General features: G+C 39.8%; 2 protein-coding genes across 4 annotated transcripts; one reads left to right on the forward strand and one right to left on the reverse strand.

Moving 5' to 3' along the window:
- Positions 1 to 50: 50 nt before the first annotated feature.
- On the reverse strand, positions 51 to 3109 carry Tim23 (translocase of inner mitochondrial membrane 23). Of its 3 annotated transcripts, XR_013257983.1 has the most exons (6): positions 2914 to 3104; positions 1766 to 2015; positions 1519 to 1688; positions 1315 to 1438; positions 274 to 375; positions 51 to 164 (listed from the first exon to the last, which is right to left on the reverse strand). XR_013257983.1 is itself a non-coding variant. In XM_077413130.1 (5 exons), exons 1-5 carry the CDS (start codon positions 2984 to 2986, stop codon positions 158 to 160), a joined length of 618 nt encoding a protein of 205 aa, XP_077269256.1. In that variant the 5' UTR covers positions 2987 to 3109; the 3' UTR covers positions 51 to 157. The 3 variants fall into 3 exon arrangements, 2 of the variants coding, with proteins under 2 accessions (XP_077269256.1, XP_077269255.1); XM_077413130.1 differs by lacking the exon at positions 274 to 375 and having other exon boundaries at positions 1321 to 1438; positions 2914 to 3109; XM_077413129.1 differs by lacking the exon at positions 274 to 375.
- A 257-nt stretch (positions 3110 to 3366) lies between these two features.
- Rad50 (DNA repair protein rad50) lies at positions 3367 to 10308 on the forward strand. The gene is made up of 18 exons (XM_077413108.1): positions 3367 to 3507; positions 3599 to 3921; positions 4641 to 4790; positions 4882 to 5323; positions 5391 to 5545; positions 5650 to 5848; positions 5946 to 6169; positions 6254 to 6619; positions 6691 to 6811; positions 6903 to 7284; positions 7368 to 7573; positions 7637 to 7974; positions 8227 to 8646; positions 8745 to 8870; positions 9000 to 9272; positions 9352 to 9485; positions 9570 to 9701; positions 9784 to 10308. The coding sequence occupies exons 2-18, from the start codon at positions 3691 to 3693 to the stop codon at positions 9998 to 10000; spliced, it is 4116 nt and encodes a 1371-aa protein (XP_077269234.1). The 5' UTR covers positions 3367 to 3507; positions 3599 to 3690; the 3' UTR covers positions 10001 to 10308.
- The last annotated feature ends 8831 nt before the right edge of the window (positions 10309 to 19139 follow it).

Genomic DNA, 19139 nt, shown 5'->3' on the forward strand with positions numbered 1-19139 from the left:
AAAGGTACACATGCGGTGTTGGCTTCAATAATTTATTTGTTCTAAGATTCCTTTAATAATTTATTTGCGTCGATAAGTTTTTCTATGTACAAGGTAACGTGAAGGTATGAAAACGCATCGGAGATCTTTTATGAGGTCTTTTATGAAGGTCAATTTGTTATAACCTGCAAAAAGAAAGAACGAGAAATAACATTAGAATATTTGCTAAACTTGGAACTCCTGTGCGAAATTAACTGCCACTTTACACCTCGTTTATAGCGCGTTGAAACTAACTTGCAAAAATAGAAGCTTGGGCTCAGTTCACGTTCATGTCATGGAAAACAATTTATTTGTAAAAGCGCCGTACTGAATGAATTGGAGACAAGGGAGATTTCTCTAAATTTGAGCAAATAAAATTCTCAAATCATTTCACTTCACTATTATTAATCTAATGTGTGTGTTATACATGTGTATTATACATATTTTTCATACAATAACGATATTCTTTACTGTGTAAAAAGATATTGTTATGTAGTTATGTATAGTAACAGTTATAAATCTCGATCTCAATCAACAAAATTTTAAATTATCGCATTATTCAATAATAACATTTAATATATAAATCATATAAAATATTGTTCTTATTATATATTTTAAATTATAAAATTTAATGTATGCAGTGATAAATATCATAAATTAGTAACAGTATTAAGTCTAATATTTGATCAATTTAAATTACCTTATAGTTATCTAACCTCTTATTGAATTTAATAATGATCTATTTTTAGAATTCAATTATAAGTTCCTGCTTAAAATACTTTTACGCAATGTAGAGCCTATATATATTTATTTATCATACATATATATATAGTTTGTATTATTTAGTATATGTATATATTTAAATATATACATATACTAAAAATATGTATATATGTATATGTATATTAAAACTATAAAATTCTATAGAGAAGACACCAGTATCAACAGAAGTAAATGAAACTCTTAATGAATGAACATTTGTACATTTTAATTTCACGTTGCATTACCTAAATTCAGTTAGACAGCATTTTGTAAATTATATCTTTCTATATAATTTTACTTCAAATCTCAACATTTTAAATAATATACATGTTTTTAGTATGTGCTCTAATCGCGGTACCTTTTAGATATATAAATGTAGCTTGTAAATTTGTAAAATCCAACTTTTTAAACATTATACCAATGCCGTGTGTCTATGTGACTGACTGCTGCAGCAGTAGCAGCAATGAAATATACGGCAAAAATATTTGAAATAATTGTAATTTAGCTAAACCTTTTGCTAAAATATGTACACACTCTTACGCCGCATGTTTCCATCTATTCACACGATGCAACGGTAAGCCTCCGTTATTCCAGGCACAGTACATCACTGCAACTCCTGCCGCGACAGCACCGGCGATACCGGCTTTCCTGATCCCGGCTAAAATAAAAATCAATACGTGTCATACTTTATTCTAATAAATTCAATAACATGTACATGCACAGGATCACGCTTCATACCAGGCGATCTAAATATCGCAGCGCTCGTGGCAGCTGCAGCTACCGTATTCAAACTGTCATCGGTTCCTCTTAACCAAGTCAGACCTATTCCAGCGCAGGTATACATTATCATTATCACACCGAGCGAATTTGCCATACTGGCACCACCCTTCATAACATAATTGATCAATCTAGAAGGAAAAGATACAACACAATGTACAATTTTTTAAGTCGTCAAAAGACAGGAATGCAAAAGACGAAAACGCACTGTGTTCTCCTGAGTTTGCCTGTCTCGCCAGCGATAGACGTTGCCTTGATGCCTCTGTACAAACCCGACGCGCCGCCGATCCCTGCCCCAGCTATGCACGCAGCTCCAATTTGACTGAAAGCTAACTCGAAGCGGCCCCTCTGCTTCACGGCGCCGTCGGGAAATATAAATTCCGGCTGACTGACGGGAAGGTACGACGGGTCAAAATTCAAATATGGGCTGAGCGAAGCCAAACCCTGTTGCGAGGTGACTAAAAAAATAAAATTAAAAGTATCTTAACGTATAAGCAACGTAAAATGTGAACTTATTTATCCTTCATAATACGTCTGTATCTCATCAACTGCAATTATTATTTAAGGTAGGCGTCTCGCTACGTGCTAGTCATAAAAAATTAGCAGCGAAATCTCCGGCAAACTATATATTTTATAATCGCATCGGATTCTTCGAAATCTAATGTACAAAAAGCAATGTTTTTTTCTCCCTTCATCTAATCGAAAAATGCGAAAATATGTGATTGAAACCGTGATAGAGCCTTCTTTTTCTGGCCGTCTGTGTGAAGTAATGCAAACGTTGTGATTTTCGAGATCGATTTTCTAGAGTAAATAGTCGGTAAGGAGCCACAGAAAAAATCGACCGCGAAGCTGATCATATAATTTGATATAAAATCCGAAATCGAAAACTTTATCTAATACATGCCCCGACGAGACGACTAAGTACCTTAAACTGCTCTCGCACGCATCTTTTATGTAAAGAGAAAGATTATTTTTACTTTTCTGAAACAGGTGCCGGCCTTCATTCTTCATCGACTTACATTGACGCAATATATACCTTCTCGACAGTCTTATAATTATAATTGTCATTGATATTTAAAAAAAGAAACTATGACCGTAGATTCGTAGGCACAATAAGGAGGTTAGGAACGCACCTCGTTGTGGGCTCAAATAATCAAATGAGCGAACGATCATCCGCGATACAATTTTAGGCGATACATAATTATATCGCAGTCGACGCCCCGCTTATCAATGTCCAAAGAAACTCCGTTATTCACGAAGGAAAGAAAAAGGTCGACAAGACAAGACTGCGCGATGAAAAAGTTTGGAACGGCTCCAAAAATATATCCGTGCGGTACTCGAGACCCTTTCACTTACCCGGTATATTGGTGTTGCCGTATCCCCCATTGTCGGCGTCGGCACTCCCCGAATTCATGCGAAAGTCTATCATTTTGTCAAGACAATTTGAAAACTGTGGCCTCCTCGTCGGAACAGGAGACTCGGACGACCGCGCGGAATAGCACGCAGCATCGGAGGCGGGGGCTGAATAGGCCGCGGAACGCCGGGTCGGAAATGACGTAATCGTCCGTGGATGTGTTATTAAAGAGAGAGAGACTGGTCCTCTCTGTTCTTTTTCATTTTCTCAAGAGTCCTTGTTTTCTTGCGGTTACCGAGCGAAACGACGTAGTTGAGTTGCACTTTCTCAGGCGGCGCGTCGGAAAATGCAACTCACGAAAATTGACGAAAAAGGGTTTTTCTCTGAATTCGACAAATGAGGACGAGACGGTCGGAAGTGGAGGACAAACGAACACATTTAAGCGCGTTCCAAAATCTAGCCGACAAGGCTGACAATCTATAGTTCACGTAACGTATGCTATAGATTTTCACACGTGCTTCGTGCTGATGCGTATGCATTTGGCGCGTTTTATCTCGAGCACCTTCGAACCTTCGGGAGTCGTTTCTCGCACACTTGTAAAATCGTTTTCCACTTCTCGCGCGTGTGTCGTCAGTCGTCACCTCAACGTCCGATTAGACGTAAAACGAACGTCGATTCTAATTGCAGGAACGGGGAATCGCGTCAGAGGCCATTTCGAAGGATATATCGGGCGCGGCTGAACTGCGCCGCTCGATTAGGGAAGGCAACCGCCGACCAACATGTCCAAAATACGGCGATTGTCGGTTCGCGGCATACGTAATTTCGGCGACGATAACGATGACGCGTTGATACGCTTCTCCTGCCCGTTGACTCTTATCCTGGGCCCAAACGGCACGGGGAAGACGACCATCATAGAGGCACTCAAGTATGCTATGACCAGCGAGTTTCCACCGGGCTCGGAAAAAGGGAAGTCCTTCATACATGATCCCATGCTGACGACGACCGGCTCGGTACGGCAGCTGCAATTATACATAGAATGTTTATTACATACTGTTTGTATATTTGTCTACTCTCTCGGTTGCATTATGCTTGCGATATTTATATATATATATATTAAGTGATATATTCATAATTTTTTATATATATAATATATAATTATACAAAAATTGAAGCTCTTCAGATATACAATCAAAGAGATGTACAATCAAATTAAATATAAGAAACAAGTAAGAACCAACGTCGATGGTAAAGCAAAAGTTATATTACGCGGTAAGATAAATCACTTAAAATTATAATTACAAACATTTTAGTCTTAAAGTTTAGACCGTCTTCAGTGTGTGCAAAATTATGAATGCAGTTATTCTACTCTAGCATTATGACTGAGGAGAGTCCAAACTTTATGCTCGAAACATTTGTAATTGTTATTTTAAGAGATTTACCTTACTATATAATATAACTTTTGTTTCACATTTGGCGTTGGATCTTACTTGCCTCTTATATTTACTTTATCCTTTGCATATAATGTTTTAGATAATCAAATAATTTGGATATATAAGAATTTAGATTGGAACCATTATTGCTCTTTTAAAATACATATTAAATCTTCAATTATCCGGCTTGAGTGAGCCTTCTATCTTTTGTGATTTTTTACTTTTGTGATCATAAAGTATCTCTTATTATTTAAATATTCTAAAGGGTGTTAGGAATAAAGACAGATTCGTTGTCGTAGGTGAGAGGCATGGTCAAGGCTGAAATAGTCGATTCTGAAGGTAAAAGCTATATAGTAGCCAGAACAATTGAGTTGTCGAAAGGAGGGAAAAGGAATAATTTTAAAACTCTCGACAGTACTTTGACTACAATAAGCAGAGATAAGAAAAAGGTGAATGGTCTGCTTTGGAATATTTACTGTCTAGTTTTGTAGATTGTTTTATTCGAATTCTTTTATTTCAATTATTTTATTTGCCTATCAGAAAGCCTCGATAACCAGTCGATGTGCCAACGTTGATGAGGAAATTGGTGTGGCGTTGGGCGTTTCAAAATCGATCCTGAATTATGTCATATTTTGCCACCAAGACGAGCTTAATTGGCCATTTGACTCAGGGCAAACGTTAAAGCAGAGATTTGACGATATATTTAACAGTACTAGATACAGCAAAGCCTTGGATACTATTTTAAAGCTTCAAAAAGAGTTACAAAGCGATATTCGAAGTCTAACGGCAGAGAAAAAGACTTTCAAAGTATTAGTAGCCGAAGTAGAGGATAAAGAGAATAAACTCAAGGATCAAAAGAAAAGGTTGGATACCGCAAAGGAGAAAATAAGCGATATTGATAAACAACTCGACCCTGTGAAACAAAAGCTTGAAGAAGTGCAGCAATCTCATTCGGAATATAAGAATGTCCAGAGCGAGGAAGGTAAGTTAAACAAAAATTCGTTAATATACAGATAACGAGACAAAACCGTTCTTTTCTTTTTCTCCAGAGAAAAAGAAGATGGAATACAATATGCATAAGGATCGATACGACAAACTGAAGGAAACCATAAAAAACATCTTTGATGGGCCGACAGAGGAATTAAAGGAGCTCGTGGGATCATATGACTCTACACTGAAGGAAAAAAACTTCGAAATTACAGAGGTATAAATAAATTCTATGGCTACTAGTATCTTTGTACATATAAATAGATACTATGGCTATTAGTATCTTCGTATATATATTACATATTGGTTTATTGCTTCCAGAATGAAGCCGAGGTCAAAGGTATCTCCGAGAAGGGAAATAGGATCTCGAATATTTTAGCGACGCGAAGGGAAACGGTAGGCACATTGAAACAACAAGTAAAAGATCATGAAAAAAGAATGGTTCGTCGCAATCAATTGCTAAATGACGCACTGAAAGCTTGGAATTTTGATGCGGTGGAATCAGATGTATCTGAAATAGGTACTTATAAACTCAATTTCAAGTAATTTGTCGAAATTAAATTGCTTCATTCTTTTTCTTTCTGTATTGCTAAATCATGCAAAAATTTTTTGTGCAGAGGTGAAGGCTCGTACAAAAAGATTGGAAGAAAAGATGCGGACATTAGAGAAACAGGTAGAGGAAAATAGATTGACCATGCAAAGAGAGGAAAAAGAATTACAGAAGGAAGTTGATAAGCTGCGTAGCAATTATTCGAAGATCGAATCGGAGAAAGTTCTTAAAGAAAACGAAGTAACAGAGATAAGAGACGAAATAGACGCAATTCGAAAGCAGATAACACAGGTTAATAATATCTCATTAAGAATTCTTATAATAGAAATATTTAGTTTCTAAAAAAGTAATTTATATAGATTTTTTTTACTTTAGATTGGTGCAGCGGGAAATAAGTTAAAGTCCCTCGAACAAAAACTTCAAACGGCAAAGCAAAGAATTGACGAACTTAGCAACGCACTGGATGTAAATTCCGTTAAAGCTGATATTGGAGACAAGATAAAATCCAGGGATAAGATTGAAGCAAGTTTAAGCGCGATCGACGACGAAATTTCTTCTTTGCATAAATTAAGCTCGTTAACGGCGGAATTCGAATTAAAAAAGTCGGCATTACAAGCTAAGGAAGACGAGCTGGAGAATTTGAAGAAAAAGCACGGAGATAGCATCAAAGTATTGTTAAATATTCAAGAATTAGAAGAAACGAAATTGAAAGATACTTTGGAACGTGTTCATCAGAAATTGGTGTGTGATTTTAATTTTTCACTTATGTATGTTGTGTGTTTGTGAAATTTTACTGTGATCGTAAATTTCAGGAAAAAGAAACAAATTCGTTAACGCGAGAGATTCAAGCGCAAGAACGTAAAACTACTGCTCTTGAGACAACAGTACGGCACATAGAATCCGACATTAAGAAAAAGACGATAGAACTGCGCAGTAAGAAATTCTATATATGTACTTTTTATAATCGTAATAAATTATAAAATTTTTCTAATTAATTGTAACATAAAATTTTGTTCTTTTTTAGACGATAAAGAGAAGATATCTACAGTGTGCGATTATAAAGATTTCGATGAGACTTTGTTACTGCAATCTACTAAAGTAAAGGATCTTCAGGACAAGAGAGGAATCTATGCTTATCAAGCTACAGCCTACAAGGAATATGTCAAAAAATTATCCGTTAAGGATCCTTGTTGCCCTTTGTGTCATAGAAATTTTGAGGAGCAAAATAAAGTTGCAGATTTAATAAAAGAAATCGAAAGCGACATAATACGCAATCAACCTAATCGTTTAAAGTTGTGTGAGCGGGAACTAGCGACAGAGCAGGAAAAATATGATAATATGTTGCAATTGAAACCTATCGTTGAAAAAGTTATTCAATGTGAAGAAAATGACTTGAAAGTATTAGAGTGAGCGAGCTTAATTGTATATTATATTAATAAAACTTGAGACTTAAAAGTTATAAATTTTAATATACTTTTCGTTCATTTAGGGAAAAGTTAAAGAAGATGAAGAACGGCGTGGCGCAGTCAAAAATTGCCGTTAAGGATCTAGAAGCGTCGAAGGCAGAGCCTGAGAAGAAGTTGTTACTGTATAAAAATATGATCGGTGATATTAAATTCTGGGATCGGTGCATAGATGAAATACAGCAATCGAAGAGAGTAGTTAGAAACTTGGAAATTCAAATGGCCAATGCTGGTAATGTTGTTTTGATATTTCAATAATTTATGATTATCAATTGATGTTTCTTTCTGTATAAAGGAGTTAAGACCGAAAGGACTATAGAAGAAGCGCAGGCACAGCGAGAGTCCTTGAAAACATCTCTTAAAGAAGTTCGTAATCATATTGATGCATTGCAAATCAAATTGAGCAAGCATACCGAGAGATTGCAGGACGCTAGAGCGACGTATAATGGTTTACACGAGGAGCAATTAAAAATACATTCTGATATGCAGAAATTGAAACATTTGAAGGATAAGCAGGATGACTTGTACGCGCGAGAAATTACCGTAGGAGAAACGGTGGAGAAACTACGGAAGGATTTGGCACATGCTGAGACTCAATTGGATTCCAGAAGTCGGCAGTTGGAGAAGACCAAGGTATTCATAGTCGTTTCTTACGTTAAAAACTGTCTTAAGTACAATCTTGAGATGTCGTAAACCAATCAGAGTCATGTTAGCATCTTAAGATATTACTTAAGACGATCTAGAAATAAAATCTGACTTATAAATACCGATCCAAATTTTACTTTTCATAATATCTACGAATGGGATAATCGTTAATAAAATAAATTAAGAATATCGTACGCGAACATTTGGAACGTAAAAGGTTGAAAATATTTTTTTTTACAGACTGAGAACTGGCAAAAGCAAGAAGCCGATAGAAAATCAGTGTCCGAAAATGCCAAACGTTTGTCTGATTTGGATAAAATATCGGACGAGGTCAATTCTTTTGTCAATAGCAATGTACTCGAGAAACTCGCAAACTACGAGCGCGAGATAGAGACTTACAAGAACTCGCTAACGGAACTTATGGACAAGAAAAACGACGTAGAGCAAACGATAAGCAAGTTGAAGGAGGACATTGCCTCTCAAGAAATTAAAAAGCGAGAGTTACTTGACAATATGACGCTACGTAAAATTAAGGAAACGCTAGAAACCTTGAGAGAGCAATACAGAAAATTGAACGAAAAACTGAAAAATATGGATTATAAGGAAATGATGAAGAAATGGGAGCAATTGGAAAACGAGAAGCAAACATTACTTCGACAAGTAAGTAACGTGTTATAACTTGTTTTTAAGATTTATATATTTAATATTAATTAACGATTTTTTTTTTTTTTTTTTTTTTTGCTCAATCGCATTTTTAGAGGAACGTAGCGGTGGGAAATCAGGAAGAGTTGGAGAGAGTAATCAAACAGTACACGCATGAATTACGAAAAGAGGAATACCGATCAGCTCGTCAGAATTATACTAAAAAGTGCATTGAATTAACAGTAAGTATTATTTTGTATACGAAATATAATATACGTTATAATATCTTTTATATCGGCTTGTTACAGTGATTGAAAATGCTAATTGTGATTTTGAATATTAAATCTGATTTGCATAATTTCTTTTACTAGGTTCAAGAAGATACTATAACTAATCTGAAAGCTTACAACAAAATATTGGATACCGCGATGATCGAATACCACGAGGAGCGTATGTCGACGGTCAATACGATAATGAGAAAGCTGTGGAAGCACGTTTACAAGGGCACGGATACAAGCAGCATAGAGATCTGCACGGAACCTACAGAACAGGGAGCCAACAAAAGGAACTACAACTACAAATTGGTTCAAACTAAACACGGTTGTAAAATGGATATGAGAGGACGTTGCAGTGCTGGACAGAAGGTAATTGGTATTCGGGCAATTAGCGCACATGATCAGTGAAATGCACACACATTACAATTAATATCCGAATTTTTCATAGGTATTGGCGTCGATAATTATAAGACTCGCTTTGGCAGAAACGTTCTGCAAGAATTGCGGCATTCTCGCGTTAGATGAACCAACGACAAATCTGGATGAAGAAAACGCGAACAGTTTAGCGGATACGTTAACTAAGTACGTATGCACTTTTGTTGGGGACAATTGATTAAAATAATTGAATAACTATAAATGACGTAATGTAACGCATGTGTGTTGCAGAGTGGTCGAGTTGCGAGCAAAACATCAGAAGAATTTCCAGTTGATTATAATCAGCCACGATGAAAAGTTCCTACAGAAGCTTGCCAATTTGAATAATTACAAGCAATTCCACGAGCTTTATCGTAAACACAAGTACGTAATATGAGAACACGTGTTTTTTTTGTTTGTAAGAAATTAGACTGTTAGAAATAAAAAGCTGAACTCTTTTTCGTAGCGGGATGACCGCGATAAAGCTCTCTGCCTTCAACGAGCCTATGAGTTCTCTATTGCACATTAAGGATGAAGATGAATCTGACGATGAAGAGCGAGCTAATGAGATTCAAGAGTCGACCAGTGGTACATCTAGAGATACATCGAGTAAAAAGAGATACAATCTGGATGACAACGAAGATAATAGACCGCCCGCTAAAAAAAAGTATTGCTTCACCTAGTAATTTAAAATACACGTTCCGTTTTTTATACCAAACATATATTTCGTTTATATAACATATACATACATATATACATTATATGTATTTTTTTATATAATATATATTTTATTTTTCATATATGATAATGTTCCTGTAATTGATACAGTATATTCGTAACATGTTAGTGTGTATTATGAAAGAAATAACCAAACAAAAGTTATATGTGCTAAAAATACCTCAAGTAATATGATAAGAACATGAAAATTATTTTGTAATTACTCCGAAGGAGATTTAGTGTTGGTTATTAAATAAATTTAATTTTCAGATGATATTGAATTGTATATGTTATTATAAGTTTCGTGTTCTTCAAAAATATTGATGTTTTAAATTAATATTAATATTTAAATATAGTTATAATGCAATTATACGACTATTATACAAAGAAATTTTACAAGAAAGATTTCTCAAGGAAATTAATATGATAAACCGAGATAAAGAAAGAAAATAGTAAATTTGGAGTAACATTTGGCATGCTCGAGAAGTGTTGACTTTTTGCATTTGATAACAATAGAATTCGACATTTTCTCATTGCGTCTTAATTAAAGAGCCGTAAATTTTTTCTAATTAACGTGATGATTCATATCACAAACGTGACATTAATATTCTCATACCAAGATTTTAAAAAAATTTTCATTTATTTTTATACCAAATTGCTGTGAATGTAAATAATATACTATCGGAGCTTTACAATTAGGATATATCTCGAAGGGGGTATCGTCAGGGACGTTAAAAAGCGCCGAGTTTCCAACCTGGGACCGCCAATTGAAGCGGGAGATTCGTTCGAACGCGGTGTAACGAGAATCAATCGGGAAGTCGGCCGCGGGCGGGCATTCCAGTATTGTCTCTCTCCGGCGAGAGTCTCGATGACCGCTATAGTTAACGAGTTATCGCGAATCGAGTGCCTGGGGGAGGGGGAGCCGGCAACGTAATGGGCTGCTGCTGCTCGGGTAGTCGTAACGTCATAATAGAATAGCGATGTTAGTAATGCCATCGCGCGATACCGCCGCGACTGGAGGCAACCGACCGGGCGATTGACTGGCCCGGCGCGGCATACCGAGTCTATAACCAATTTGCATCGCATTGTGTACTCGTTACGGCCTCCATCTGCGCCCGCGCTCGCGCGCATACATCGCCGAGGCCGAGGCGACGGCGACGGGGAGGCCCCTTGGACCTCCTTTCATTAACGTTCCCTACTTTCCTTTTCTTCTCTTAACGGACATTTACATTTTTAATTATTCTCATCTCGTTACTTTAGTATTTTTCCACATTACGTATTTTTCTTCTTGAATACAACTTCCAGAAAATTATGAAACAAATATATTTCTTTAAATTTAAAATGTTAATTTTTTAAAAAGGATTGTCTGGAAATTGCTCCAAGAATTAAACGGATAGAGGAGAAGGATGGGGCGGGTTTGTTACGTAAAATAAAAATTGACCTCAGACTGATTCGATTGGGGTTGGGATGTCCTGCATTTAAATTAGCGCATCGGGGGTTTACATTTCGGCGGGCGGCAGCGCGGTAGCGATTGCCGGGCGAGAGACGGCGGCGTTCGCCGCCGTCGCGCTGAATGCCTGAATGCATTCGCATGCATCCCGACGGCGAAACCGAGCGCCGCACCAGTTCCAGCAATCAGCGCCCTGGGAGAATCGTGGAAACCGCGGAAACCCCCAACTCTATTATCGTTTCTGGCATCGTTATCGTTATTAGCCGCTCCATCGCCCGGCCATCCTATACCCCGGAGAGAGCGAAACTACCCCCGATGCGTTTTCGTTATGGATCTCGAGGCTCACGAATTAAGATACATAGTCGATATAATTTAATACATTTTTAATAATACTATATACACATAAATTTAATATAGAGTTATACATATAAAACTCTATATTAATAAGTCTATAATACCGAAAAAAATAAAGACGAAATGTTCAGCAGCTCTTTACGCGTTTCTTTCATCTCGCCCAAGCAGTTCTATTCACCTAGCATCCCTAATGATTTTCTTCAATATTATACTTCAATGAAAACAAAATGTTTGGCAGGATTTTATTGCGTTTCTTTCATCTTGCTCAAATTCCACTGATCCACAACATCCCTAATGATTTTCTTTAATGCTATAATAAGTTCGGATATTGTCATGATATATCCATTATAATGATTTTATAACTATTTCCATTTTGTATTCGCTCTTCTTTCGCGAATTGTTTCATTGTTTTCTCCGCGAGAAACAATGAAACATTCCGAGCTCGCAACAATGCTGGTAATATGATTAAACTAAAAGGTTTAATAATATTGTGATTGATATTGTTGCGCTATCGATACGCCGCGCGCCGCCCGTGTGATTCGCGGCCGGGCTATCTCGAGCAATTGAAGCGCAGAAATGTAACGAGAGGACGGATCTCCCCTGGCCTTCATCTCCGATCCGCTTTGATCCCTTTCTCACTCCGATCCCTCGGCGAGGAGAGGAAAGGCAGGCGGGGAATTTCCGTCCGCGCCCCCTCTTCAAAATATCAACTAAACGATAACCGTATTTATTATTCATTCGGCCGCCTCTCGTTCCTTCCCTTCTCGTGCCGCGTCCCCAATTTTACGAAGTAGTTTTTCAAAGAATTCCGCGGAGCCGGTCTGCATCGCCCATGAGACAGCAAGGGACGAGCGTGCATAGGGCGCGGAAAGTGCTTGGATCGGCGATAGAAGGGCCCTCAAACTCCGCGAGCTTATCATATCCGATACGATATCTTTAAGAAAAAGTGACGAGGACAATTATTCGTGCGTGTACAATGCGCTACAAAGAACGGTGATTATAAAGTTTGAGCCCAATCTCAGCGAATAAGAAGTCCTTATCGAAAGCACCCAGCACTGATAAAAAACGAATTAGGAACTTTGTCGCGGGTTACATTTTCCGAGACGCGTTTGCACGTTACAAAAAATAATAATAATGTACAGAGCTATCCCGATCGGAGTTGGGGAAGCGTTGTACGCGAGCAGCGTATTCGTCGGCGAAAAAAAAAATAAAAAAAGAACGGAAGAACGTAGTGTATAATCGAGGCGAGAGTCGAAGTGTACGCAATTTCGGCGGAAAATCGAGCCTGAAACAATCCCGGACAGACAACGAGGAGAAGAAAGACGTGATCGAGTTATCGAGATTAACGCGAATGCATCGAACCCGCGCACCATGATCTTCCCCCGCGTCAAAGCTCGAAAACGCACCCCCGGATCGGATTCACCGATATCAATTGCCCTCTTCGACGTCGCGCCGCAATATCGATGCGGATGTTAGACGCGCCCGGCGGCAGGCTCCGAGAATCTCCATTTGATCCTGATTCAAGCTCGCTTCGCGAGGCGCGCAACGAGATTCGCAATATATATCTGGTCTTCGCGATACACTTTTGAGGCCGGAATTTATTTTGTCGTAAAATTTAAGCGCAAATTCAATCGCGGGAATATAAAAAAATAAAGAATTAATATATATCTATTATAAACATCAAGATTTATATATAGTGTGTTATATATAATGCTATATAATTTAGGATTTATGATAATTCTCAAGATTTTAAACAAACTTTAAGCCATTTTGATATTACGACCCGTAACGCGTCACGCTGTCTGCAATTTCATTTCGCTTATTTTATTTCAGATATTTAGCAACGCGCGCGTCAAAGTGAATTCAATAAGTAAACGGCGAAGTGTCAATATCGATGACGTCGCCTGGTTTCCCGGATGTAATTTCGCTCTCGTCTTCATCCTTCACGATCTTGTTACTCCTCGCGCGTTACATCCTCTTCCGAGATCAGACGCCACTTTTCTTTTCCGTTTCCTATCGGCCCGCCCTCGCCCGCCTATGACCAAGTCCCCGAGGATAAAAGGGATCGGAGGAAAAAGGGGGATATGGATTGACACTCGAATTCCACCGGTAAAGGATCTCCCTCTTCCGGCCGGTCATTTTTCTTACCCTCGCCACACCCCTCGCGAGCCCCACCCCACACCCTCGGCCCGGCTCGAATCCCGCTCGCGGTTTAACAAACTAGATTCATCAAATTCGACACCGATCGTCCATCCGCCGGTCGGTCGATTTCTCGTTCTGGATTTCGCGTCCGTCAGGTCCCATACAGCGCGATAGGATGAATATATAGCGTAACTTGTCAGCGCAGCGAAATGTTTTTACGTGGGAATATTTCCCGCGAGAGATCCTAATTCATTTGGAATTTGTATTTCAAACGATGCATTATTTATTAATTTTGAGAAAGAAAGAATCTAAGAGAGAGAAAAAATTTATACACATATAAATTAAAAACACACAAGGATACAATATTAATTAAATTTATAATTATACCATATTTATTTAATTTGATTATATTATATATAAATATATGTATACGTTAAGGTATAGGTATATTAAAATATGTCGTATCTATCGTTTCTAGAAGCATTCACGCGTTGCTTTTTAACGTGCTGCACGAAAGGAAATTAATTTAATTAACATCAAATTGTTATTATATAACTCACGTCGCTCTTGTATCTGGATTAGGAACGGGACGATGGGAAAACGAGGACATTCGTGTATGGCCCACTTCGAGCGGGTAATTCCCCGTCTACGATGTTATATTGACACGGGGAATATCGGCGCTAAATCATCTGTCACCCTCGAGTTCGCCCCCGTAACATCACCCGGGAAACTCCAAAGTCTCCGGCTGTCTATCTGCCGTCACTCACGAAAGCCCTCGCGCCGTGTTACGAGGCATCGTCCCCTCGCGTGCCCTTCCTCCCTTAAAACAGGGTGTTTACACGTAATCGCATTTCGAAGGTTCAATTTATTAAAAAGACGCCGTCCGACTTGACGAGCCATTTTAACATCGACTTTTTACGGATGGCGTTTGTTAAAACCGATTTCACGGAAATCCTAAACAATCCGTTACTTTAAAGCGCGATGACTTTATCTCTCGCCGTCTCGACCAAATTAGTTTAGCACGAAGTTTACGTTATTTCGCTCTTCTCTCTCCTCCTCTCTCTCTCTCTCTCTCTCTCTCTCAGTCTCTTTCTCTCTTTCTCTATAAGAGCGCCCGATGTAATTCAATTTGTCCGAAACGATTAGCAGGTAATCTGGACTTATCGAGTAATCTAAAGCGCATGAGTTCGCAAGTTCTAGAATTTATCGAGTTATCGGATATATTGTTGGGCTACTCGAATTTATCGGGCGATCAAACGCGAAGCGCCGCGCCGTCGCATCCCTACAAAATTTAGGATTCGATATTTTGGTACACATTATATTATTTACATAATATACTATCCTTACGCGTAATAATGATTCGTTTTCGCATAAATCTGGTGATTACATTATTAGTAAGTTTCGTATTAAAATAAAATCGACGTTGTCTAAAGTTCGATTATTTCAATTCCTTTCAGTCACTCTTTTATAGTTTATCGGTTAAAAGATAGAGAAAATTCAATGTTTACTTTAATTACGTTAAGATACATACGAATATTTTGGCTAATCTTCGGCATTGTTACTACTATATGTATATAATTTTACAGTTCTATTAGATAATTAAATCATATATATAGCTACATTTTAGAGATTATGATAAAGTGCTTCGAACATCAGAGATTCAGCAGCGTGCTAACGATCAAATTTACGCAAGGGAGAGTCTTCGCTCTCGCGACGAAAAAAAAGAGATAAATCGCGGGCGAGAGAGCTGAGAGGGTTGACCTGATAAGAGATTATTGCGCCTCCGACAGTGGAAGGGAAGGGCCGAGGCATCGCGACGGGAAAGAATGGAAAGAGCAACAACAAAGTAGACATCGGAGGGCCAAAGTTGCCAGTCGATGCGGCACGTTGCAGGATCGTCCGCGAAAGAATTTCGCCCCCGTCGTTTCCCACTATCTTCCCCTTCAGCCTCCGGAGCACCCTCCTCGTGGATGTGTGGATGTGTGGAAGCTTTCTACGGCATCGGTGGGCACCACCACCATCATCGTCGTCGCCGCCACCGCCGCCGACGCCGCCACCTTCTACTCTTCTTCGTTTTCTTCCTCCCTCCCCCGTCCTCGCCACCCTCCTCTGTGTCCCCTTCCGTTCCTCGCAGGAGGAACATGGCTCCCAGGCAGGAGATCCGTCCGTCCACACCCTCGCTCTCGTAGCAACCCCGCGCGGTCCCCCCCTCTTTCCCTCCGGACACTTCCCTTCCTCTTCCTCGCTTCTTTCCTCCCTTCTCCGGTGCCAGTCTCTCCCCCCCTTCCCCCGATGCATTTTAAATCAAAGCCTCGGAGGTAACGCAATCACCAGGCATCACGACGCTTCCACAATTTTCTACTTTAAGCTACTTTATGTATTAGTACCCCTGCCGTGTCTCTCCCCCGTCCCTCTCGTTTCTCGTCGACGGCGCGCAGTACCCTCTCTCCCGTCACCCCCGCGTTATGTCAGTGCCCGTCACACCGGCGGCTTCGCAGCGTTGCTCTTCTGTCTCGGATCCCTCTCTCGCGCCCTCTCTTTGGCCCCCTCCTACCCTCAGCTCCGTCCTTCCGCCAACCAGGCTACCATCACCACCCCCTAGCACGGGACTGGTAACAAGGTTATTTTATTAAACGAACCTCCGCACCGCCCGCTCGCCAACGTCGCCGGAATTCGAGACGCGTAGCAGCTCGTCTAACCGCGAGCGAGGAACACCGTAGTCCTTGTAAAGGGAACGGGAGTGGGGAGAGCAAGTGCTCAGCTTCTTCGCGCGGTGTGAAGCAACGAGGATACTAAATTAGGTTGTTAGGAAAAATAGGGCGTGGAGGGAAAGAGCGATTCATTAATTTGAATCACTCATCTTTGTTCCCGCAAGAGACGTTGAGCGAGAGAAGCGGAAAAAATGGACGTAGGAATGACGAAACTCGATTCGTTAATTCAGTCGCCCGTTTTAAAAAGTGCTTTTTACAAACCTGTCGTAGATGGCTTTCAACCGTGCATATAATTTCATTTGGAAAATATTTCTTCTTATGACTACCGCCGATAAGAATAGAAACCGATCGGAGCGTTAATTAATGTTTGCCGAAGCCCTAAATTCACTCGCGCGACACCGCGACACCGCGACGAGGGGAAAAAAAAGTCGACTTTCAAATTCGTCAAAGGGCCCGTCGTGAAAATTTAACGCGATAGGAGCGGTGCTCTCTGTAAACTCGCGAGAATGAAATCTATTTTTCACGTAAACGAATAACGCGTTTACGTCTCTCTCGCGTATGCTCTCTCTCTCTCTCTCTCTTTTTCCCCCAGCCCTCTTTTTTACGACACGCGTCATTCCCTTCCCCCCCGCGAAAGTTTGCCGCGTCCGTTGAGGTTCCGGCCGCGTGAAACGACAGGAATTCGCTTAATGCGCTTCGCGCGGAAATGTCCTCGCGTCAACGCGCTTTATATATCCGCGCGAAAGAAAGCTGCCAGTGAATAATGAGAAGAAAAAAATATCCTAGGATAAAAGATTTATTTTCGACGGCATTCTCTTGCCCTCTTCCTTTCTCCACACGTCAAACGGGCTGGACGGTCGGATGACGTCCCGGGGTGGTTACTTATACCGGAGGGGGATGCACGTGTGTTCGCGGCGTGCAATTCGCAAACGTGGCGCGGTGTAATCCAGTCACCACGTAACGCGATTACTCTCCTAACTCAGCCTGTCGCTTTGTCTCTCTCTCTCTCTCTCTCTCTCTCTCTCTCTCTCTCTCTCTCTCTCGCTCTCGCTTTTTCAGAGTTCTCCCTCTTTCTCTTCTTCCCATCGCTCGCAGTCTCACCTCCTGTCGCAACTCTCGGCCATCCCTGGAGGCCGAGTAACGCGGAACCAGCGGGACGGGAAGCTGATGTAGTAGCGGGTAGCGGGTACCGTATGCGGGTAGTTACGCGGCATTAATAACGGGTTGGAGGAAATCTTCGGCGCGCGGGTGTCGTTATTTCCCCCCCCCCTGGATAATGGAAACGTCTATTATCGCCTCGCCCGCCGTTCGTAACGCGCGGCTTGAATTAAGATTAATTTTGACATTAACGTTGAAAAGCCCCACCGACATTTGCAGCATTTATACCTATGTATATTTTAAGAGGGATATTTCTCGATGCTCTCGATTAATTTTAATCGGTTACAAAATAGATATCTGTTACACAGATCGTTTCAGTATAAACGCACGTACACACGTTGTTTTATTTCATTATTTTTATACTTTGGAAAAAAGAACGCTCTCCGCCGTCCATAACGGGAAAATTCATCGTAATTCTCCATTAGCGGTTGAATCTATTTTTAAGCAGCCGTTCTTGTAATTTTTAAGACAACTGGAGTAATTAATCACTCTTTAAAACTGTACTTAAAATTATACGCTGCGTAGGGCGTGAAATAAAAATGAAATGAATTAAAAAGAAATATAAGAAAACCCGCGGTCAAATATTTTTTATATATTTTTCAACTCGAAAGGAAGGCGGTTATAAAGATGCAGATAATATAACGAGATTAATATATTTATTATAATTACTGGTCCCTGGCGGCGATTTAATAATTTTCGTAAATTATCGAGTCATTCGAGTCGAGAAGAATCGAAACGGGCTACGGAGAAAAAAAGATATTACATAACAAATGATATATCAGAATCGGCTCAAACGTGGAAAAGGGAAAGACGATGCAAAGGGGGAAGATCAAGCTGGAAAGGATACTTTGTACGGGCAATGTAAACCGAAATTACGTTATACTCTGTGCGTCGCCCGCATAAAGTGAATCGTATAGTAGTCCCGTCAGACGGTGGCTATACGAGGATTTGTGAGCTATTAATCGATAATTCTAATTCCCCTCGATGTTCTAACGCAACATCGCGGAAGAAAAATTTTATTAACATCTCAAAAAATCCATCCCTCCTCCAATACTTCTTCCCTTCACTTTTATACAAACTCACGGAAATTGAAAGAAACAATTACACCAATGTTACTTTTATCTTATATAAAGGATAATGATCAGGCCAGAGTCTAATCGTCTGCGCACGATTCTAAATCCGTGCCCGGTCGCATTTAAAATCGCGTTAAAAAAAGTGGATGTTATTGTCAAGGGCGGCTGTGGTCGCGAAGAACGAGCGAGCGTGCGAACGCGCAGAGAACGAGAAGCC

Source organism: Temnothorax americanus, unplaced genomic scaffold (assembly GCF_048541705.1).
Source record: "Temnothorax americanus isolate GAGA-0224 unplaced genomic scaffold, ASM4854170v1 Scaffold32, whole genome shotgun sequence".
NCBI lineage: Eukaryota > Metazoa > Arthropoda > Insecta > Hymenoptera > Formicidae > Temnothorax > Temnothorax americanus.

Bases quoted from the DNA above. Each gene is read 5' to 3' on its own strand.
- Tim23 (XM_077413130.1), bottom strand. From the start codon at position 2,986: ATGATAGACTTTCGCATGAATTCGGGGAGTGCCGACGCCGACAATGGG. The intron at 2,016-2,913 runs GTAAGTGAAAGG...TTATTTTTTTAG, and splicing joins CGGCAACACCAATATACCGG to TCACCTCGCAACAGGGTTTG. The intron at 1,689-1,765 runs GTGCGTTTTCGT...TTTTCCTTCTAG, and splicing joins GGCAAACTCAGGAGAACACA to ATTGATCAATTATGTTATGA.
- Rad50 (XM_077413108.1), top strand. From the start codon at position 3,691: ATGTCCAAAATACGGCGATTGTCGGTTCGCGGCATACGTAATTTCGGC. The intron at 5,849-5,945 runs GTACTTATAAAC...TTTTTTGTGCAG, and splicing joins ATCAGATGTATCTGAAATAG to AGGTGAAGGCTCGTACAAAA. The intron at 7,285-7,367 runs GTGAGCGAGCTT...TCGTTCATTTAG, and splicing joins AATGACTTGAAAGTATTAGA to GGAAAAGTTAAAGAAGATGA.